The sequence below is a fragment of the Paramacrobiotus metropolitanus genome, unplaced genomic scaffold, assembly GCF_019649055.1.
Source record: "Paramacrobiotus metropolitanus isolate TYO unplaced genomic scaffold, Prichtersi_v1.0 Parri_scaffold0000237, whole genome shotgun sequence".
In the NCBI taxonomy this organism is placed as follows: Eukaryota; Metazoa; Tardigrada; class Eutardigrada; order Parachela; family Macrobiotidae; genus Paramacrobiotus; species Paramacrobiotus metropolitanus.
Window position 1 is genome coordinate 15,995 of NW_026570457.1, and position 21,767 is coordinate 37,761.

The 21,767-nt window shown below is 46.4% G+C and overlaps 4 protein-coding genes across 4 annotated transcripts; 1 reads left to right on the forward strand and 3 right to left on the reverse strand.

Moving 5' to 3' along the window:
• Positions 1–7,327: 7,327 nt before the first annotated feature.
• Positions 7,328–12,795, reverse strand: LOC129601451 (BTB/POZ domain-containing protein 6-B-like). Its single transcript, XM_055500262.1, has 10 exons — positions 12,219–12,795; positions 11,819–12,101; positions 11,573–11,757; positions 11,355–11,490; positions 9,823–10,748; positions 9,114–9,694; positions 8,705–8,987; positions 8,431–8,633; positions 8,201–8,336; positions 7,328–8,111 (listed from the first exon to the last, which is right to left on the reverse strand). The coding sequence occupies exons 1-5, from the start codon at positions 12,398–12,400 to the stop codon at positions 10,272–10,274; spliced, it is 1,263 nt and encodes a 420-aa protein (XP_055356237.1). The 5' UTR covers positions 12,401–12,795; the 3' UTR covers positions 7,328–8,111; positions 8,201–8,336; positions 8,431–8,633; positions 8,705–8,987; positions 9,114–9,694; positions 9,823–10,271.
• Positions 12,796–13,504: 709 nt separating this feature from the next.
• LOC129601457 (uncharacterized) lies at positions 13,505–15,400 on the reverse strand. Its single transcript, XM_055500268.1, has 3 exons — positions 15,203–15,400; positions 14,812–15,128; positions 13,505–13,922 (listed from the first exon to the last, which is right to left on the reverse strand). The coding sequence occupies exons 2-3, from the start codon at positions 14,845–14,847 to the stop codon at positions 13,506–13,508; spliced, it is 453 nt and encodes a 150-aa protein (XP_055356243.1). The 5' UTR covers positions 14,848–15,128; positions 15,203–15,400; the 3' UTR covers position 13,505.
• Positions 15,401–15,958: 558 nt separating this feature from the next.
• Positions 15,959–18,648, reverse strand: LOC129601455 (BTB/POZ domain-containing protein 6-B-like). Its single transcript, XM_055500267.1, has 5 exons — positions 18,362–18,648; positions 17,924–18,206; positions 17,675–17,859; positions 16,984–17,119; positions 15,959–16,764 (listed from the first exon to the last, which is right to left on the reverse strand). Exons 1-4 carry the CDS (start codon positions 18,556–18,558, stop codon positions 17,017–17,019), a joined length of 768 nt encoding a protein of 255 aa, XP_055356242.1. The 5' UTR covers positions 18,559–18,648; the 3' UTR covers positions 15,959–16,764; positions 16,984–17,016.
• Positions 18,649–19,440: 792 nt separating this feature from the next.
• On the forward strand, positions 19,441–21,591 carry LOC129601459 (BTB/POZ domain-containing protein 3-like). The gene is made up of 6 exons (XM_055500270.1): positions 19,441–19,624; positions 19,716–19,838; positions 19,938–20,094; positions 20,154–20,341; positions 20,483–20,618; positions 21,049–21,591. Exons 1-6 carry the CDS (start codon positions 19,458–19,460, stop codon positions 21,589–21,591), a joined length of 1,314 nt encoding a protein of 437 aa, XP_055356245.1. The 5' UTR covers positions 19,441–19,457.
• The last annotated feature ends 176 nt before the right edge of the window (positions 21,592–21,767 follow it).

Below are 21,767 nucleotides of genomic sequence, written 5' to 3' on the forward strand. Positions count from 1 at the left end.
GATGTCATGAATACAGTGAAAATTAGATGAATCAGTGAAAAGTCAGTACTTCCTGTAAAGCACTGACACGTGTACCTTGGGCTGCCCAGATGCCGCGAATACATAAAACTAGATGAATTAGTAAAAAGTCAGTACGTCATGTAAAAACACAGCCGCACTTTGCGCTTGCTTTTTTCGGCTAGTTTTTTTGGAAAACGGCTCGGTTCACATACTCATTAGCAATGCATTAATCAGGTGACAGATAGAACACTCTGATGCCGTGAGTCAGTGAATTAGTAATCCGGGAATTTAGTAATCCGACCGTGAATCCGGGAACTGGTGAAGAGCAGTGTCCACACGCAGATAATAATAAACCCTGGAAATCGGAATCGGAAACTGGTATTGGGAAACACCATAATAGATGGGACTGGTATTTCGTAATGGGAATGGGAAAACGAACATTTTCGCAAGAAAAACGCAGACGAAGCCGAAGCAGTTTCTTGTATATAAACACATTATTCTATACAAGAAACAGCGGAGCTTCGCCTCCGCGTTTCTTCTGGTCCAAAACTGGTGTGAGCGAATAGTTTCGTTTAATTACTTTGTAATTAAAAAATAGCGTTAATTGCCTTAGCAGTTATTGTACAACTTGTTAAGCAAGGCCTCTAGGTCGTGCTGTTGATCGATGATGTTGGTTATCAAACAATTGTAAACAACCACCGGTGGACTGGACAGTGGCGGTAGCCCGGTTTTTGTGGTGGTATTTCGAACAGCGGTGCCTGTATTTTTGCCGGGCAAGTGCGGACTCATTCACTCACAAACCTAGTATGCAGTCGTTAATGTATGACATATGTATGAGTAGGACGGTAATTTTGGTAACTACAAGTAGCATCTACAAAATGCATAAAGGCAAGCATACAAAACTAGGGAATATTAAAAAAATTACAGAGTCTGTAATAATCAACTTGTATCGCTGTCAGTATTATTTTTGTAATGCAACAATGTACTCCACTACTGGGATTAGGAGAGAAAAGGGGGCTTTCCCGCAGAACTTGAAGTTTTCATCCTTCCACTCCGTGAACACTTTCTCTGGCACCATCACATCCGCGATATTAACCGACCATTCCTCACCATCTCGAAGATGCACAATCTCTTCCAGAAACATTATGCTTTCCGTTCCGTTAGTGTGCTCGTAGAAGAAGCCAGTATGTTGTCATGGTATCTTTTCCCTTTATCGCTTGCAGCCCTCTGGACTCGACAGCGAACTGGCGGAAGTTCTCCAAAAGTAACTGGCTGTGCGGACTTAAATGAATGTGTCCTGGCAAGCCGTGACTGCACATTCGGGAGGCCATGTTGATTGTGTCGCCCAATCTGTCACAAAAAGATGCTGAGAATTTTGGCTCCAAAGTTCTCCTTCGTCGAGTGCTTTCGAATGCGTAATATTCGCAGTAATATTTGCTCAAAAAGCAAAATGCGTTATAAGCTTAATATTCGCAGTAATACTTGCTCAAATACTTGCTCAATTCCGCCTATGAGAATTATCAATAAGGAGAAATCCTATGACAAAGCTTACGTGCAGGCAGTAGCGGGGCCGTTTCAGCCCCATAAGTCCGGCGGCGCATGGACCTAAAAAACTGCTGTCATCGACGCAAAAATTTTACCTGCACTGACGACCACGCTGGTCCACGCGGCACAAAACTATCATGTTTACCGGAATGCACGCCAATCCTAAATTGTAAATTCAGCAGAAAGGTCAACTGAGGTCTAGCCTCCATCAGCTTAGTCGCAAATCCCGCCATCCTTTCGATGTGGTTTTCTCCGATGCGCTCTGGCAGTCCACTCGCTACCTGCACAGGAATAAGCTTCTATCTGTGAGCAACCACAATTGGTCAACCTAATCGGTGAATACCATAAACGAATCCATAACTGCCTCCACTTTGTAGACCTCGCACTCCGTTGACATTCTGTCGATGAAAGCTTCCGTGGCCGAGATCAAGGAAATCGTCATCTCAGGCGAACCATTTTTGATAAAGTCAGCAAATCCATATAAATCAGCAAACTGAACTGTCACAGACTCAAAAACTTCGGCTAGAACTTTTTCGCCGGCGCAGGGGCAAGATGCAGCCACACTGTTACAAATCATCGAGTTGAACACGTCGCTGCTGTTGCACAAAATAATCCTGCAAGAACAGTTCATTTCACAATACAACCCAACACAGCCTAAGCGTATAGTTACCGTTAGTATCAATCAGTTAATAATTCATTTGAAGCATACTCTGAGTTCTCCGCTGGCTAGCATGCGCTTCATGCGATCTAGCACTCCAACAGCGCCACGACGTTCTACGCTGACAGTAATGGCAGGAGCCTCACTGGTCTCCGGTGGTAGGTTTAGACACATGGTGGAATCTCTTGCCATAAAACGCAAAATCGAATCCCAATCCAGTGGAATTCTGAGCCATACAAAATTTCAGAAATGTGAGAAAAGGATTATGTATAAGTTATGAATGAATCTTATATTTTATCTGTGGCCAGGTGGAATGAGTGTGTGTACTGTGTAGTATTTAAAGCAGGTGCGCTGGAGATTAGCACCGGAAGCAATACATACGGACAAAACGCTGCTTCACGGTGGCTGCCATGTCCTTCAACTGTCATTCAGACGAGCGCCCTGAATGTTTCGCAAGATTCAAGTCCGCCTATTCATTGTCTGTTGGGTGAAGGATCGAAGACAGACCATTCAAATGCAAGTTTTTGTAATTACAACTGCATAAAATTAACTGCCATTCTGAGGCATACTCGGTGTGATATCTTCACCCCACGACTTCCCGTGCCCGATTCCATTTAAATTAAACTGTCAAAAAGGTAATTGCCGATCGAACACATAATTAAGCTTCATCCGAGAAAGCAATTTTTTTTTCAGAATCTGCGAGCCGTAGATCACTGCGACACCAGCGGGGGCCGACGTGTTTGTTTGCCATATTTTATAATTACCAGTCTAGTGTCATCAAAGCGCTTTCGATTGTAAAACATTATAACCTGGACGAGTTTCAATGGCCAGTCGGCCTGCGTGCGCTTGTATGGTAAGCCTCGCAAAGGTCATCCAGTTGAGTTAATTTTCCTTCGGTCAAAATACATCTAAATGCAAAAAAAACATTGTGTTTTACTGCGAAAAATTCTTTACTTGTACAGCAATTGCAAAGAAAAGTGTTCAAAAACGCTTAACGCTGTTACGCTACTGTGAAACAAGCGCTTTGAGTATCTCAAGCGGAAACATGGAAATCGGCAGGACGCTTCCTTGCTACACAGGCAATTTTTCAGCTTGCAGACAAGCCACGCGGCTAATAAGAAGTAACTCGCGCCACCTGAACGCCGCGCCGGATTCCTGACTCGTCGTTCGATTGTAAAAGACGATGTCTTCAAAATTTTTATTCAAAAATTGTTTTTGTATTTCAAGTTGGAAATTCTTCAGATCAGAGCTTTACGAGTACCAAAAATACACTGTGATTCTTTTCCGTGATGATTTAGCGCACGCCTTGATCACCTGAGTTTTCTTGACTTCTTCTGAACACAACGAAATTTTACTGATCGTACAGTATCCCATCAACCAAATTTGTTAAGCATAAGACAAAATACTATTCCGATATCATGACAATTGTTTAACTACTTTGAGTTCTGAAACCATGTACAATGTCAAAGACGTTTCTCCACGCATTCACTTGAGAAACACCACTGTTATTATTTTAGAAGTCAGAAAATGACGTACCAACGCTCGGTGTGCATAGTGGCGTCCCAGTCAAGAGTTCAGGCAAGTCAAGCGGCATCCCGTGTGCGCTTTCTCGTTGATGGGGCAGTTGTCTTCCGGTTGCTGCCCTGGTCATTGGCTTTTTTCCACGTTTCTACTCGATCATGTTCCACGAAAACTTGACGGAACTTAACTTTCTGTTCTTTGCGGCCCACTTTAATAATGTGGTAATCCCCGTCCAACCTGACATATCGAGCCTCCTTATAACGACCCTTACTACCGGGAATCGGGGTGCGAACGTGCTGATTGGCAGTTAAGATATCCGAAGCTCTGATTAAGTTCTTTGTCGGCACGAGGTAGACCTGACTGCTGTTTTTAGAGCGAACGAAGACTGATGATCCTCGTGTTCCGATCACAACAGCCGGGCGCCAGTTTGGCTGCCGTTTGATGAAGATCTCTTCCTTGTGCCGGAAGCCCATGCCTCCGACACGAATGACCGGGGACCGGCGGGGATGGGTGGGGAAGCGGTGTTTGTGGTGCCGCATCTCCATTAACGCCGATGCCTCCAACAATCCATTCTATACACAAACCAACGTTATTTAAACATTTACCTGTGATGCACAACCGAAACGCAGTAATCTTAGGCCTTGTCCCGAATTCGATGCGAATCTCGCTATGGTACGGTTGCTCAACCGCACGAGGTGGCTGTATGCAGTGGCCACGCCTACAGATACGGTACGCGAAGCCACCTCGCGAGGTGGAGTTGCTGTATCGCAACGAGATTCGCTTTGAATTCGGGACGAGGCCTTACAGTTACTCGTCCCATAACTCTGCACGACTTAGTTAATTTACACATAAGTCAGCGAAATTTCTTAGTTCTCGAGCTTGGCTGGATCATCGGCAAAGATCCAGCAAAAACAAGTACATTCTTACATCTGCAGGTAAGTCGGCCACTTGCATGACCGTCATGACTGGGAAGCGGATCAAGTAAAACAGTTCGCCCAGGGCCTCGCGCCGGTTAGCGGGTGTGGGCTCCAAATTGCTCCGAGTACAAGCAGTCACTGCCCATCTGCGAAAACAGCACGGCCTTCGTTCGCCAGTTGCATGGGTCCCAGGTTTTAAACACGTCTGCAATCTGTCTGTAGCTACGGGTAGACCTTACCGATCCACAGCCATACAAATGAGGTTCTCGTCGGCAAATAGCGTGTCACGTTCCAAAATAGTACGCAGCGTGCTGGGCTGTAGTTCACTGAATTGTTCTGTTTGGAAGAGTTCCTTGCAGTGCACATCCACGTAATGCAGACAGTTTTCTGTGACACTTTCGAATCCAACAGCCCAGGTCAGTGCCTGCACAAAAATCAAATACCGTAAAGGTCAAGCCGGGAGACTACTGTGAAGTGCAAGGCATGAACAAGAGCAGACATGTACATGTTCCAGATGCAGGAGGTATCGGACGGTACTGCCGCGGTCCGCGATGAGATTTTGCATGATATAATTAAGGCAGAAGTCAGCCAGCAGTGGCAAATCGTACTTGTCGGCACATTGCATTGTCGGATAGACATCATCCAATGTCACCTGCTTCTCGTTAGTATAGACGTACCTGTCGCAATACACATCCTTAACTTTTACCCACGGAAAACCTAGTTTCAGACAAACCAGCTTCTGCGCTGGTTCGTTGACACTTTAATTCTGGACGGGTTCTTAACTGCGACAGATGTCGAAGTCATACTTACTTGAGCATATTTTCGAAGGCTTGAAAAGGGATATCCGGAATATCTATGGGACCGCTGCGGTTCTCCGGAAGGCTCCCGTTAAACATAGTGTAAAACACATCGCTGGCGCTGCTCAGCACGAACCTGTTCAAAAGTACGGACCAGCAAAGGATCGCATTCATACAATTCGCAGTAGTACGGGGTTTAAGTGGAAACGGCTTGTGAGCTCAGTCAGCTCACTTGTGTGCTTTGAAGATTTTCGCTGGTCCGACATCCCGTCCTATGGAGAACTGCACGTCGCTGAGATCTCCGCTCTCCAACATGCGTTCCAACCGCTTGAGGACCCCGTCAATCTGGCCCCGTCGTGGGATGCTAGCTTTTGCTTTTGTCGAGCGTGGCGCTGCTTTCGACATGCCTGCAGCAACACGGAGCGATACCCTTCTGTTCTCAATAACGTACAACACAGGCAGCAACTAACAGATAGCAGATGCCAGATACTGACACCTTCGTGCAAGTTCGTAACAGAATCACAATTTTACAACGTTTGCCAATCGCTGCAAGATCACTATGCATGAGAATCTCACAAACAACTGAGCGCAGAAACCACCATAATGGGTGATGCAGAACTGAAGATCAAAGTTCTTAGCGAAGAACTGCTGACGAAAAACTGCTGCAGGACTGTAGTCATCATTCTTGATGTGCACACCGCAAACAGTTCACGGGATGATTTGGATCATTCGCCATGTTTTGTGGAAATGCCGACCGCCGCAACAGGATAGGCCTTGGACAATCCATACGAGAGTCAAATTCGGAGGATTCCACGAACTCGGGGGTGCTCATGGAACATTTTACTTAACGTTTAAGATAACTTTTTACTTGAGTTCGATGTTTGAGACTGCATGCAAAGTTATGGACATTCGGTATCTCAAACGAAGTCTCGGGATTTTTCGAACTCTCAGAGCAAGTTAAACTTCGAATCTGTTGGCTGGTTTCTTTATACCAAAATCGCATTAGTTAATCTTTTATCACAGCCTAGTTTCGAGCGCCCAAAAACCTTGCCCATTTTCACGATGATTTGGGAGATATCTTCGAAATTTCTAAATACTTAGCCGATCAGGCAAAAAGTTGTCATATTTTCCTGGGTTTCTTGTCAAATATCTGTACACCCTAAAAACCGGTAATCTACAAAGAGCTGAGTATAACTGAAAGTGTCCATAGGAAGCCTTTTTTCTAAGCGATGTTTGTTCCTGAATCATGAATGTAACTGGTGATCATTGATCAATAAAGCAAATTGTAAACAAAATGCGCACGACTTACGATTATTGTGCTTAATTTGTTACAGATCTCTGTAAGTTATTGTCTGACTGATTTATGAAAATTTCAGTTTTTTTTAGCCTGCGAACTTGTTTGGATTTGCGTATTTTCTTGTATAAAGTGCGACGAAATGTACCGCGGCTAGTTGTCACAAAACGAGAGTTCCCAAAACGTATTGTCCGTGCGTCGGATTGTCCCAACGGCCATATTTCTCAAAACAAAGTGACCTTGCGACCAGTTGTCTATTAAACCAAAAGTCCCAAAACGTAATGTCTCACGTCGAGTTGTCCGTAAAACGAAATGTCCACGGCGAGTTGTCCCGCGGCAAAATGTCCGCGGCGAAATGTCGCGGTACGTGCTTAACGCACTGAGCGCAGTTCTAAAATATACGCATTCTGTCGCATGCGTATTCGTGCATACGATAACCGTAAGTACAGAATCTGAACACAAAAACCAACCCGAATTGAGGGTATTTAAGGCTGGTTTGAATGTCGGAGAATCCTTAACTTTAAATGTAAGGTGCACCGCACTGCCGTTACTTCAACCGATAACGTTTGCTGTCATTTCGCGGCTTTATGGAAGTGAAAATTTGCCATGCTCGAGATGAAAGAAACCCAATACTTTTCAATAGAAATCCTTATGGAGATAGAACAGTGACCCAGAAACAACAAAATAGCGATTCCCAACATGAAATAAGCATGTACTCAGGAACAAAACGGCTTTTTGGCTTCCGCCTCGATCAACCGAGCCGGTAAAGAATAACGCGTCTTGCTAGACATAAGAGTTATTCCCGAGACGGATCTCACTATCAATTACGAAATAATCGTACAAAAAAAATACTAACAAAACTAAATACATATCGCTTGACACTTGTGTCAGCAGTGGCGTTATTGCATTTCCGCAGTGTCCTTGGCTGTCTTCCACTGCAGCCACACATTCCTGGGCACTATCAGATCGGCAAAATCAACCGCTACTTCCTGACCGTTGACCTCCACCACGTGCTTACCGCCGCGCCGCATACAGTACGTCGCCTCTCCCATCAAGCAGCGCACCCGCTGGCCACGCTGGAGAATATCGGACGCACGCACAATCCCCCACATCGATTTGAACGTATTCCCTTTTCCTTGTCCGCACCACTGGATGATAATATTTTGCCAATCCAGTTCCATAATCACCTCGGCCGGATACCATTTTGAGCTCCCTTTATAACCTTGTGCGAACACCGCTTCGCGATACTTGTACGCATCCAGATCGAGGTTGTGCTGGATGAAGCGACGCGGCTCCGTCGGGAACGGCAGAGCCGGCTTTTCCGGAGCGTGCTTATAAAGGAACAGGTCACGCAGCTCCGTTGAAAGCAGTAAAGCACTCTACGAGCAAATACTCCATGATACTTATTTTAACACTACACTGAAGGAACGAGGCCATCATCGTTATTTTGTCAGCACGGTTAGATTACCTGAACAGGACCAACAGCGAGCTCAATGTCGTTGAGTAACGGGAAGCGGACAAGGAAGAGCGCCGCTTCCAACATTTCGCGACGGTTGGCGGTGGACAGTTCCAAGTTCCGCTTCTTACAAGCCTCCGTCGACCACCTAAAGGAAAGGCAGGAAAGCAAACATGCTGCTCAGCACAAACTGTATATATGTACTGCTGAACAAATGACTTATTGCGTACAAGTTCGCTTACTTTTCGACAGCCACGTAGACGACATTCTCTTCAACAGCCAAAGAGCCTGAAAGAGGAACGTTGAAGAATCATTTACAGGCTGCCGTGAGTCCGTGACTAATGCTGCTGAACTGCTCCGAACGCAGTATGGCGTCGGCAAATTCATCGACAACGTCCATACACTTCTCCACAATGTTGTCCAAGTCTGGGGTCCAGCAATTCACCTGCAGCAAAAAGCACGAATCGAACGTTATGCTGTTTGAAATGCATTGTACACTATCTGTGAGGAACCAACATTTTCCAGCATAGTTAGGCAGTTTTCTTTAGTAACGCAGCTGATGATGCACTCGCAGCAGGCATCCACCAGCAACGGCAAAGCGAACTTGTCAGCACAGTGCAGCGTTGGGAAGATGTTTGCTTCGTTGATGCCTTCCACCGAATCCACGTACACATAATTGAGCAGGTTGGCGAACGCGTCGGAAGGAATGTCAGGAAAGTGAATAACCAGCGGAAAAGATTCAGCCACGCTGTTGCAGATCATGCTGCAGAACACGTGGCTACTGTTGCACAGAATACTCCTGCACAAATCGCGGTTATTTCACGTCGAACCTATTGGCCCAATTTCGTAATCTAAAACTGATACTAATTTCTGTATCGTATTAAAATTAGGTCTCTCAGGTGATAATTAACCGGTTACTCCGTACTTGTGCGCAGAGAACACTTTCACTGTCCCAAATCGACGTCCCACGACGAACTGCAAATCGCTGAACTCTCCACTGACCAACAAGTGTTTCATGCGATCTGAAAGCGCTCCAACACAGCCACGATGCTTCCTGCTGCCAGTGATGGTTTTCATACCGCTGGCATCCGAAGACGGATTAAGGCACATGGTGGCATCTGTTGTCACAGAAAATTTACCAATTCAAACGGTGATTTTAGACAAAATCCTGGATTGCTACGCGAACGAGATTTTCAGAAAAACAAGCAAACTTTTATCTGCCAGTAAAAATAAGTCAACGATGCAGCCAAAACGCTATGGTGCAAATTCAGCGAGTACTTCTGGCAGGCGGTTGCAGGTGGTTGCAGCCGGCAGATAGTTGTTGGTAACTTGGTTGATACGGTACAATGGCCATGAATCATTGTGAGATCACGGAATGCCGCCACTGGTCCGGCAAAAAGGTTAATGCGGCTTCTTTGATCATAATCGGCTAGTTTTCCTGCCGCCTGCAGGCGGTCACCATGCCTTGCAATGTCTGAGATGGCGGGTTCAGTCCCGTGATGGGAGCTGCGAAAAATACTAATCGCTTTAACAAAAAAGCTTTAAAAGAAAATTTCTTTTAGAGTGTTAATTATCATATAAACCAGCTCAACGACCGGTCAGTAGTCAAACCTTATTACGCTTATTTCTCTTACTATTCTTTCGTAATGATTTCGTGGCCAAAACGCAGACGGTAGATTGCGTTGTCTGGTCTACATGCCTGATGAATTGTTTCCGGTTCCGCTTAACTGAAGCTGCAGATTATCAAGTCCAAGGTTATGAACTTATTACGATAGCGTTTCCACAAAGTTTTTTTACTGTAGTCAAATGAGCAACCATTTATTGGCCAGGACAATGAACATAACTGTACAGAAAGCGAATACGTAAACCGTCGAAGCAACAATTTTCTGGGCAACACAGCAGTAATACCGATATTTACAATACAACAGATACGAGTAAATTTCGAAGCAGTTTCATCTGCCCCAGGCTGTCGGCGCGCTCATCTAATACTCGTAAGGCGTACGTGAAGAAACGCCAACAAAAGTGTGTTTAATTATTACAAACAAAAATTGACTTGTGGCGGTGACGATCCTGGTATCTCGGATTAGATAATGTACTCGAGGAACCTCCAGTTGGCTGCATACCACTCCAAGAACACCTTCTCGGGGATCATCAGATCGGCAAACTCAACCGCCACCTCCCGGCCGTCGACCTCGACCATGTGCTTACCGCCGCGCCGTATACAGTATTTAGCTGCACTCCCCAAGCACTGGACCCGCTGGCAACGCTGGAGAATGTCCGCAGCACGCACAATCTGCCGGTGCTTTTTGATGACCCGCGTGTCTCCCTGTCGGTACAACTGGGTAACAACTTCGCTTCCCACGGTCTGCAGCACTTCCCCCGGAATCCAGTCACCGGTGCTGGTCTGAGCGAAGACGGCTTCCCGGTGTTTGTACACGTACAGGCCGATGCGGTGCTGGAGGTGGTTGCGCGGTTCCGTTGGGAACGCGAGTGCGGGCGGCTGCGATCCGTGTTTGTACAGAAAGATGTCGCGCAGTTCCGTTGGCAAGAGGAGCCCACTCTGAAATACAAACCGCCAGGATGTAGATGTTTTTCGCATTCTGGACACTAACTAGCACAATATACCTTCGCATTCCAGACATCATTAATCAGTAAATGTCTCCGTATTTACACGGCACGAAAAAGATTTCAAAAACTGATAAAGTGATAAAACTGTACGTAATTGTCGTTCAAAACCGACTGTCGGACACAATTTGTCACTGTGGTGTATTGTTGCTAAGTAGACAGATTATGAAGTTATGTCATAAAATTAATGCAATGTTTACAATCAGTATGATTCTGGCGAGCTGGCGTACTGTACTGTACAAGTCATATTAATTATTAAAGTGTACGAGTATTACATAATACATGACAGTCACAATACACAAGATTCACAAAATTCTCAGGTCTTTTCGATGTGCACGCAGTTAGGAAAATTTCGTCTTAATGAAGCCCAGAATTGAAATATCGTGGAAGTACTGTCGAAGCACTTTTTACAAATTTATGCAAGAAAATTCAGGACAAAAAACTACTTCCGGTCACCGGAAATCCACCAGTGCTGAGTTTTGGTCTGCTGTTGATCACAGCGCTAAACCGCGGACAGCAAAAAGATGTAAGTTAAATTTACCTGGATCGGCCCAAATGCGAGCTGGATATCGGTTAATACCGGAAAACGGATGAGAAAAAGCGCAGCACCGAGCACTTCGCGCTGGTTGACAGCGGTCGGTTCCAAGTTGCGTTCCATGCATGTTCTCACAGCCCAGCTGTTTCACCAAACAAGATGTATAAGTTAGTTCGCCCAACAAGCATTTAAATCACATTTTCTGAACAGTGAAACCTCCTTACTTGTCAGCTGCAATGTACACGGCATTCTCATCAGCGGACAGGGTCGAACGCTGAAGAATCATCTGCAGGCAGTCGTGGCTAATACTACTGAACTGCTCCGATCGCAGAATATCAGCGGTCGATGCGTCGACGATATCCAGGCATTTCTCCACGATCCTGTCGAGCTCAGGGCTCCAACGGATGGCCTGGAACAATACATACCATTAATTGCTGGTAAATCTATATTTTACGGGATAGGGAACGAACATTTTCCAGCGTGGTCAGGCAGCTCTCTGAATTCAGATGTTTGATGAAATATTCGCAGCATGTATTCGCCAATAAAGGCAAATCAAATTTGTCAGCGCAGTGCAGAGTTGAGAAGACATTGTCTGCACTGATGCCTTCCACCGAATCAGTGTAAACATAATTGAGCAGATTGGCGAACGCGTCGGAAGGAATGTCGGGGAAGTGAATATTCAGCGGACACGATTCAGGCACGCTGTTGCAGATCATGCTGCAGAACACATCGCTGCTGTTGCATAAAATACTCCTGCAAATACACAGCGCTCAGAACTCAGGGGGCCTGCAATTTGCAGTCATCATGATTCATGCATAATCCACCGTTAGGGTAGTTTTTCCGATGTCAACTTGTGATAATCTTACGTACTTGTGCGCTGGGAATATTTTCACGGGACCAAATTTGCGCCCAACTGTGAATTGTATATCACTGAGTTCTCCGTTGGCTAACATGCGCTTCATGCGATCCAGCACTCCAACAGTTCCACGGCGTTCTGTGCTGACAGTGATGGCAGGAGCCTCACTGGTCTCCGGTGGCGAGTTTAGGCACATTTTGAAATCGGTTGCCAAGAAATATCAATTCAACTTCTTACTGGATGAAAGCTGATTGTCGTTGATTGTCGGAAACAGCGCCCAATTCAAGCAAAAGACAGGAATGGTCGATGATGATATGGAATGCAATGCGTAATCCTTCTTGCGTCAGACACTCGCATCCGAAAATTACAGCAAAGAAGTGTCGTGCACAATAAAGCATCTAATGAGAGAAACATTTTCCAGACATGGGATACATTCACGAATCACGGGCAAAGTTAACATAAAGTTCTCAAAAATATAAAACGCATCGAACTCTACCAGAAAAATAAGTAACTGAGCACTGATGCGTAGTCGCAAGGAGTGTGATGCTTGCACCGGAAGCGTAGCGTTCAAACAAACCGCTGCCCCAAAGATGGCTCTGGTTTCTCAAGTATGCACCCTGAGCGACCGCCTGTGACTGCAGTTTAGTACGTGTGTAGACCAGCGTTCATTCACTGGCTGGCTGCCAGCCGTTCCGATGCTGCCTGCAATATTAGTATGGGAAGCAAGCCTTGCCGATCGGAGGTGGCGGTGCGGTGTACAAATGCGCCGGAAGGCGGAAGTTTATGTATGATGTGCATTACTAACTACGCTAACCGGAAATGACAGAAAAACTCCTCTCATCATTAGATTAGCAGTCAGCATTGCGTTTAATAAGTACTCGAATTATCTTAATCCGCTGCATACGACTTACAGTAGTACTCGTATTACGTCTTCATCCGGCGATGGTAATGCACAGAAAACACGTAGCAATCTGAAGCAACAATTCCTCAGAGCATTATGACAGAAAATCCGATAATTACGCATTTTCAATTACAGTATACAATAGTTAGAATTCGTAACAGAACATCCGGCTGTCATAACATAACATCCGCACCGAGCCCGTTTAATGAAAAAAGCAACACTATGACTAAATCATTCCAGGACGAGAATTTCACTGGTCAGTCTGTCACCATTAAACGCAAGTTACGCTACCGTGGTTCTATACGAGATTTATGTAAAATAGCATAGAAATACAGGTATTAGTATAAAACATAAGCATGCTGCGCACATTTCCGATCCCCGGTTACGCGATAGAGGGGACTCATCCGCGCAGCTGTTGGTTAGTTGCCTTACACTCAGAGACAACTGTGTCAAGAATCATCAGGTCAGCAAAATTCACCGCCATCTCCCGGCCGTCGATCCCCTCCACCAGGTGCTTCCCACCACGTCGCATACAGTACGTGGCCGTGTCCCCCCAGCACTGCACCAGCTGGCCGCGCTGCAGAATATCCGCCGCTCGCACCACCTCCCGCGGCCCTTTGCCGGACCGGTGCCCGTGTCGGCACCACCGGACGACAATGTCCCCGCGCGCCGTGTCCACCACTTCCGCGGGATTCCAGTCACCGCTGCAGCTGGGTGCGAAGACCGCTTCGCGGTGCCGGTACACGTCGGGGCCGATGCGGTGCTGGAAATAGCGCGGCTCCTTCGGTGGAAACTTGTTTGGCCCCGAAAGCGCACCCTATCAGCCAACACATATTCTGTTAATAAGATGATACTATTACTATGCTCTTTCAACAACGAGCGAAAACCCATGGCGTCATCTACGAATGCAAACTTATTTAAACCTTGAGCGGCTCAGCGGGTAAATCAGCAATACGTAAGCGGACGAGGAACAGCAGCGGCCCCAGCACTTCGCGTCGGTTGTCGGCGGACGGCTCCAAGTTGCGGTCCTGACAAGTCTTCAGCGCCCACCTGCAGCAATAAGCGGGAGCTTTAAGGGAAGTGACCCAGATACATAGCACCAAAATCGGGTTAATGGATAATAACTCCCATTTTTCCGCACTTCCAAATCATTGTTTTATGGCATTCTAAACTCTGTTGCCACTAACCAGTTGGTCTCTACCGTGCGTTTGCGTAAATCCATTGGTGCAAGCACCATCCGGTTGCGGAGTTAAGGGTGAAATAAGAACCCCGAAACGTTTATATGCATCGAGCCTGATCGAGATGTACTAAAGTATTATTATGGGCCGATTTGATGGTATGTATCCGGGTCACTTCCACAACGTACAACATCAAAAACCACAGTGCGAGTGCTGTTTTGGAGCGATGCTTTCACAGAATATTATTATAGTCGCTAAAAACACATGGCTGAATGATAACGCAGTTACCGCATTAATCCCTTTCACTTTTCAGGAGACCTGTGCTCCTGTGGAAATCGGTTTCTTCTCCACCGTGCGGTTATAAACGCCCCTCCGTAAATGATAAAGCCCCGAAATTCCGATAACTAATTACTCTCAGCAACCTGCTGAATCGTGCTTACTTGTCCAATGCCGCGTGCACAGTTTCTCCACAACCGTATCAAAATCCGGGCTCCACCGGTTAGCCTGTGGAAGAAACATGCTGCTTACCGAAGACGATGCAGTGACGATGGATACAACGAACATTTTCCAGTGCGTTCAGGCAATTTTCTGCATTCAGATGCTTGATGATGAAGTCACAGCAGAAATCCACCAACAAAGGCAAACCAAATCTGTCAGCGCCGTACAGTGTGGGAAAGACGTTCTCTGTGTGAATGTTTTCCACGGAATCAGTGTACACATAACTGAGCAGATTGGCGAACGCGTCGGAAGGAACGTCTGGGACGTGAATAACCAGCGGAGAAGTTCCAGGCATGCTGTTAGCCATCATGGTGTAGAACACTTCGGATCTGTTGCTCAGAATATTCCTACAAAACGAGCTCGCTTTACAGACAAACTTTCACGCTTGTTACTCTGTAATTATTAGTTCGGAATGCAGTACTTGTGCGCGTGGAACAGTGTCACTGGACCGGATGGGAGTCCGACTGCGAAGTGCACATCGCTGAACTCTCCCTTGGCCAACATGCGCTTCATACCATCGAGCAGTTTGGCAGCGCCACGACGTTCCGTGCTGGCAGCCATGGAAGGGTCGCTGGCATGCGGATCTACAGACATGCGAATCACTTGCCAGAGTATTAGTGACAAAGATCGTTTCTATACAAAGTCAATTTAACGAAGTTTGCACAAAATGGAATTCCGTATGTATTTCAAAGTTCACACTTTGCTGGTCTGACTTGACAGTGCGATCCGATCAAACACTGGAGCGCAGTACAAACGAATGTGTTTGACTGTCTAGTCAGCGCCTGCAGGCGGCCGCCAGGCTTGTCACCCTTGCCCTTGCCCAGTGCTGATCGCCAAATCGGATTTTAAAGTATTGTTAGCATTAAATTAAAAAAAATACTGTCTGTTTCTTTTCGAGATTAACAAAAACTATTATTAAGTCTAGTTTGATTAAAAATTGTAAGCAAGGTCCAACCAAAATGGTAGAAATAATTACGTGTGCTAGTCAGATTCAGCGAAAACGCCGCGCAGGATATTTTTCGCAATTTTGTAAGTGCTCCTTAGTCAATGCCAGTGTACTGTACGCTATCCTGATAAGTGCGGGGGAGAGAATTACTGTGAGCGCCCCACGTTAATGACGTTTTGACGTACGAGTAAGTTTATTAAATTATCGAACAAGCTATATTGGTCAGAAAATGTCAACAGCCAAGCCCGTAATCACAATTGGCTTTTTAACTGATCCTTTCAACAAAAAAATGCTCCGGTGCCATCCTCATTGTGCCCGTTACATATAGAACGTGATTATCAAATGTTGTAACAACACAGATGCAAGACAGATCTTGAAACAAAACAGAAGCGCAAGTATTTCACAAAATACACCAATACAATAAAGTGATTTGTAACTGCATCTGTGATAGAATGCTTTCAGCGCAATATGCGCGGATCTCAGCAATAGTCAGCATACACAATAAAGGGGACTTATTCGAGCAGCTTGCTGTAGACTGCATCTCAGCCTACTCTAGGAAGACTGTCTCCGGAAGCGTCAGATCCGCAACCTTAACGGCGCTTTCGCGGCAACCAGCTGCCAACCGCAGCGCCGCACTTCTTGAGACCGCGCCCCGCCGCCTCTCCGCATTTACATAATCCATTTCCCGCCGCGGCAAACCATCCACTCTCTGGTGGGCGCGCTGAAGAATGTCCACCGCTGGACTGTGATGAGCGTGCGTTCGCGTCGGCGCTACCAGACGAGAATTTCTCATCATTGCAGCAATATGTGTATTTTCCGCATACCAACCACCGCAGTCGTCCTCCGCAAACGACACTTTGCGGGGTCTGGACTTCCCCGAACACCAGTCAGAGGCGCCTTCTACAGCTAAATGATGTTTGGCCGATGTGCTGCTTCACGGAGTTGCGCGGTTCCGATGAAAATGGAAGTGTTTGCTTTTCCGGGGTGTGTTTGTGCAGGAATAGGTCGTGCAGTTCGGTGGGCAGCAGTAGACCACTCTAGCAGCAAACAAGCAACAACGTAATTCTATTACAATACGGGTAGTATAAAAAAGGATTTGCACAGCTTAATTAAGGACTGCAGTGGGCCGCGGAAGCCACAGATGCGCAGTCTTGGGTTGCTTTTGCCTATGAGCAGTCGTGTAGCGCCGCCTCAGCGGAAATAATCAGTCCTAATCTGTTCCCTGCTTAAATCCCAAAACTAACCGTTTAATTTACCTTAATCGGGCCAACTGCCAGTTCTGCATCGCTTTAGAGCGGAAAGCGAACCAGGAAGAGCGCTGCTCCCAACACTTCGCGTCGGTTGGCGGCAGACGGCCCCAAGTTGCGTTTCTCGCAAGCCTTTCCAGCCCACCTGTAAAAAAAAGTAGGCGGACTTGTCATTGCGGTGGACATTATGACATAGTATGGCATAATGTCCACCGCGATTACAAGACAAATATCCAAGCGCAGTTTTCTAACGCTATTCAGGCAATCCTCGCCAGTTTGCCTGTTATTATTCTCTTTTGCATAAAACTTCGTTTATATTTCAAGAAAAAATATGAATAAAAAATTGCAAGGAAGAAATCAGTGACTTCCGGCGCTTGAGCTCTAAAGCAATGGAATTCCCGGGTGTGGCAGCGTACTGCTATATTTTCATCTGTAAAGTTGTCACTCATGCATTTCCTGATGATATTCTTTTACGGCTTCCTTCGGCAAAATTTTCTTGCTCAAAAACTATCGACAATTAACAGGAAAGCCACAGCCGCTTTGCAGGACGTACAGGAATGTTAATTATTTACTGGAGGACAGAACGGAAGTGCGCTCCCATGGGCACTGTATTTGGCTTGGAATTCAACAAGAGGAACAAACAGCTACTAATGAATATTTGCTTAATCGATACTATATATGAATTATGAACTGTCCTTACTTTTCAACGGCCAAGTAGACAGTATTCTCGTCAGCGGAAAGAGATGAACGCTGCAGAATCATCTGCAGACTATCGTGCCCGATGCTACTGAACAGCTCCGATTGCAGAATAGTGTCGCCGGAAGCTTCCACAATCTCAAGGCATTTCTCCGGGATGCTATCGCGATCGGGACTCCAACGGATGGCCTGTGAAACAAACACCATAAAATGCATATTTTCTTCTAAATTCACTGTCTGGAATAAAACCAACATTTTCCAGCATGGTCAGGCAGTTGTCTGCATTCACGTGCTGGATGATGAAGGCGCAACAGGTGTCCGCCAAGAACGGCATAGCAAATTTATCAGCACACTGCAGAGTCGGGAAGACGTTGTCCGCATTGATGTTTTCCACGGAATCAGTGTACACATAACTGAGCAGACTGGCGAACGCGTCGGAAGGAATGTCCGGAAAATGAATAATCAGTGAGCACGTTTCAGCCACGCTGTTGCAAATCATATTGTAGAATACACCACTGCTGCTGCATAGGATGCTCCTGGAAAAACAGCCAACCTCATCACACATCCCACACATATCACCCCATCATCATCATCACGTAATCACACATCCGAAAACACAGCTTTGGATACGCTTAAGTCTTAGTGGATCACAGTCAAGCGCATAGATTGTAACCAGTTCCTAATTACGTACTTGTGCGCGGGGAATATTTTCTCGGGACCGAATTGGACTCCCACCACGAACTGCACATCGCTGAAGTCTCTGTTGGCCAACAAGTCCTTCATGCGATCAGCGAGCACTCCAACAGCGCTACGGCGTTCTACAGTTCTGCTAGTGAATGTAGCTGTACCAGCCGTGTTGCTGGTATCCGCGGGTGAATTAAGGCACATAGTGGAAGCACTTGTCACACAAATCAAAATGCGGAAATTTCAATCAAACAGGCAAATTCAGTTCGACTTCAAAGACAACCTATATTTGTATTTTTTAACAACACCGTCGACGTGCAGTCAAACAAACGGCTGACGGTGGAACGTGTAGACTGTAGAGTCACTGTAGACGAGCCCAATTTGGTGAGCAGCAAGCGCCTGCAGGCGGCTGTCATGCTCTACAAAGCCGGTTTACGAGTGGAAATCTGCACGCCGCTTTCCCAGTTCCAAAATCCAGCAGTTTTCCGACGCTAGTTGCAGCATCGTCGGTATGTCTTGCCTGAACTTGACGCAGCACGGAAGCGGAACGCCCTGTATCTCCAGCAGTTAACGGACACACTCCAGCCGCCGCCACTCCAACTCGCACGAAGCCGTAGTCGGGAATAAATAGCTTTCGATGAACATCACTTTTCCGGCAGGCTTAGTCAAGCAGACTTCCTGAAACAACCTAAAATAGCCTTTTCAATGAAGTAAGTATCCAAATGGCTGGCAGTTTGAGTGATGTATACAATAATTGGTTTATTAACTTTGTTTAATATTTTCCAACAAATAACATACTCGTACAACGATTTGGCGCCTTTGAAAAACAGTCAGAGTTGCAGCCGATGGTGACCATTCCGATGCTCCTGTATCATTCATGCAGCCCACCAGAAACGGCGGTATGATAACATGTTTGACTTGTTTGGCTTTCGCTGCTGTTGCCTCAAACCCTCAAAACAAGCTTGAAGGCTGTGTCTACTTTTTCCGTTCTGGTGTGTTTTCGGAGTGTTGTGCGTTTAGATCGGCGTTAGTTCTTCTACCATTGAAAATCCTGTTCATATCTGAATTTCTACTGGTTGACCTAATGATTTATTGAATTCAGGATGTCGGAAAGTTCGACTTCTTCTAATGGAGCCGCCAGTTCGCAACGGCGAGGTGCACTTGGACCCGCGGACCGTATGCAACGCATGCTGGAAAGTGGTGATTTGTCCGATGTGCAGTTTGAAATAGGACGACACTTCGGGTCAGCTAAGACTTTTCGAGTGCACAAGTAAGAATACTTGAAGTCGGTATAGCGGCATGTTTTCTACCTCGAAGGAATGTTTATGCTCCGCAATGGTTCGCTGTTGGGGAACTTGCAGGTATATGCTAAGTAGCAGCAGCGATGTGTTCCACACCATGTTTTGCGGGAGCTTACCCGAGAAGTGTGCCGCTCCGATCGACATTCCTGATGTTCCTCCCGCCGCCTTTCAGAGGATGCGCGAGTACGATGGGCACACGCTAAGTAGTCGGCACATCTGAACGCCTGCATGGATTTAATTCCACGCGCAATTTAAAGACTACTCGTATATTGTGTATTTTAGATTCATCTACACGGAATCGATTGTTGTGACTACAGACGACGTTTTCCCCACGATGCAATGTGCGGATAAATACGATCTGCCGCGGCTGGTTGATCGTTGCTGCGACTTCGTCTTCAAAGATCTCCGAATTAGCAACTGTCTGCTACACGCAGAGAATGTTCGTCTCTCCTCCACGCTCTCAGTGCGCACTGGTTCAGTTCGGTTTGTTCGTCGTAGGCACTGGCTTGGCCTGTTCATACCGATAACAGTATGGTGGAGAATTGCCTGCACTTCGTGGATATGCACTGTGAAGAGGTTCTCCAATCGGAACAATTCACGCAGCTGAAGCACACCACAGTGCGAAAAATTGTTGAACGGGATACTCTTTCTGTGCATGAAAATGTCATCTATGCCGCGGTTGATACGTAAGTCGGTAAACTCGAATTTTCCAAAAGTTGGGGGATACATTCGGGATGAGACCTTTGTAGCCCAATCTATACAGAACTGTCTGCGAAGTGTTCATTGAGTATTCATTACCGTTAAATTCCGAACTGTCTCATCTGCAGATGGGCGGTGGCTGCCTGCACCCGTGATAATCTGGAGCCGTCGGTGAACAACCGGCGCCAAGTGCTGGGTGACATCCTTTACCTGATCCGTTTCCCGCTGATGACGGACGCTCAACTGGCGGATGGTCCCGCTGGTGTAAGTCCTGGTTGCAGACTCAAACTCACGGTCATGTGTCCGAAACAAATTGAATTCCCGGTTATCTATGTCCCGCATAGGGCTTATGCATGAGTATTCTTTGACGTTGTTTTTCGGCTTCCAGACATATTATCACCGGCCACTACAGACATTCGAAAACTTGATAAATCTCTTGTAAAAACGTATAAAACCAAATAACCAATAATTATTAGTTATCGTAATTTTGAGCAGTTTTTTCATGTGAACAACGTGGAGAGCATCGTGTCTCTGATACCCGGTAAGAGAATCCATTTTGTGAAAATGCCCGGAACGCGAAAAACGTCAAAATGATTGAATTTGGCGTCTATTTCAACGCTCCAATGAAAGAATAACCTTAACTGCCTACCCTCCGCTTCCCGTAAGCGGCAACGCGTTTGGTTTGTCTGTGTAGAGTGGTCTGCTGCTACCCTCCGAAGTATTGGAAATCTACCTTTACCGGCATGCTGCCACAGTGAAAGGACAACTGCGCTTCACCACGCAGTCCCGAAACTTCCCGATCATCCGTGTCGGCGATATGGCATTCCGGGAGCAAGAGGAAATTTTCGTGGAGAGAAGTCAGCACTGGTCACCGGCCCACGTGGTCGGGGTGCGTGGACTAGGCGTTGTCTGTCAGCTTCCGTATTCAAAGCAGACCGTGGTGACCGCAGCGGAGAAGTTTGTTCGGGCCTCGGACATTCTGGCCAGTGGACAAAAAATTCTGTGGTCTGCTCCCAGTCTTCGAGGCCGCTATGTGGAGGTAACGTACAAGATGCGACATTTGGGAGGCCACCGTGTCAATGTGTTGGGAACCGAGCGGGTGGTGTTGTTCGGGGATATTGCTATTAAATGCGATTCAGTGGAAGCGTGGAAAAGAGCGCAGGAGGAGAGCGCCGAGAGGAATACATCGGGAGATGCCACGCGGAAACGCTCACTGGATGCGGCTAATCTTGCCTGACCAGCTGACTGCTACTGTATTACATTTGCAGACATGTCGTGGACTCATGGTTATGTCGGTCGTCCGTACTTGTGGAAAAAGCATTTCGGAGTTATTTTACTCGCATTTTTTCGATTCTGTTTTATAATTGAAATGATCCAGTTGTTCGTAGCGATGAATGATGTTAATTTGCAAGT

Coding starts and splice junctions, on each gene's coding strand:
- LOC129601451 (XM_055500262.1), bottom strand. CDS start 12,400: ATGTGCCTAAACTCGCCACCGGAGACCAGTGAGGCTCCTGCCATCACT. Junction 11,758..11,818: donor GCCTGACCACGCTGGAAAAT/GTTCGTTCCCTA, acceptor GTATTGTTCCAG/GCCATCCGTTGGAGCCCTGA. Junction 11,491..11,572: donor GTGTACATTGCAGCTGACAA/GTAAGGAGGTTT, acceptor TTGGTGAAACAG/CTGGGCTGTGAGAACATGCA.
- LOC129601457 (XM_055500268.1), bottom strand. CDS start 14,847: ATGTTCGTTGTATCCATCGTCACTGCATCGTCTTCG. Junction 13,923..14,811: donor TCGTCACTGCATCGTCTTCG/GTAAGCAGCATG, acceptor GTTGGCTGATAG/GGTGCGCTTTCGGGGCCAAA.
- LOC129601455 (XM_055500267.1), bottom strand. CDS start 18,558: ATGTGCCTTAATTCACCCGCGGATACCAGCAACACGGCTGGTACAGCT. Junction 18,207..18,361: donor AAAATATTCCCCGCGCACAA/GTACGTAATTAG, acceptor CTGTTTTTCCAG/GAGCATCCTATGCAGCAGCA. Junction 17,120..17,674: donor GTCTACTTGGCCGTTGAAAA/GTAAGGACAGTT, acceptor TTTTTTTTACAG/GTGGGCTGGAAAGGCTTGCG.
- LOC129601459 (XM_055500270.1), top strand. CDS start 19,458: ATGTCGGAAAGTTCGACTTCTTCTAATGGAGCCGCCAGTTCGCAACGG. Junction 19,839..19,937: donor GCCTTTCAGAGGATGCGCGA/GTACGATGGGCA, acceptor TGTGTATTTTAG/ATTCATCTACACGGAATCGA. Junction 20,619..21,048: donor TGGCGGATGGTCCCGCTGGT/GTAAGTCCTGGT, acceptor TTGTCTGTGTAG/AGTGGTCTGCTGCTACCCTC.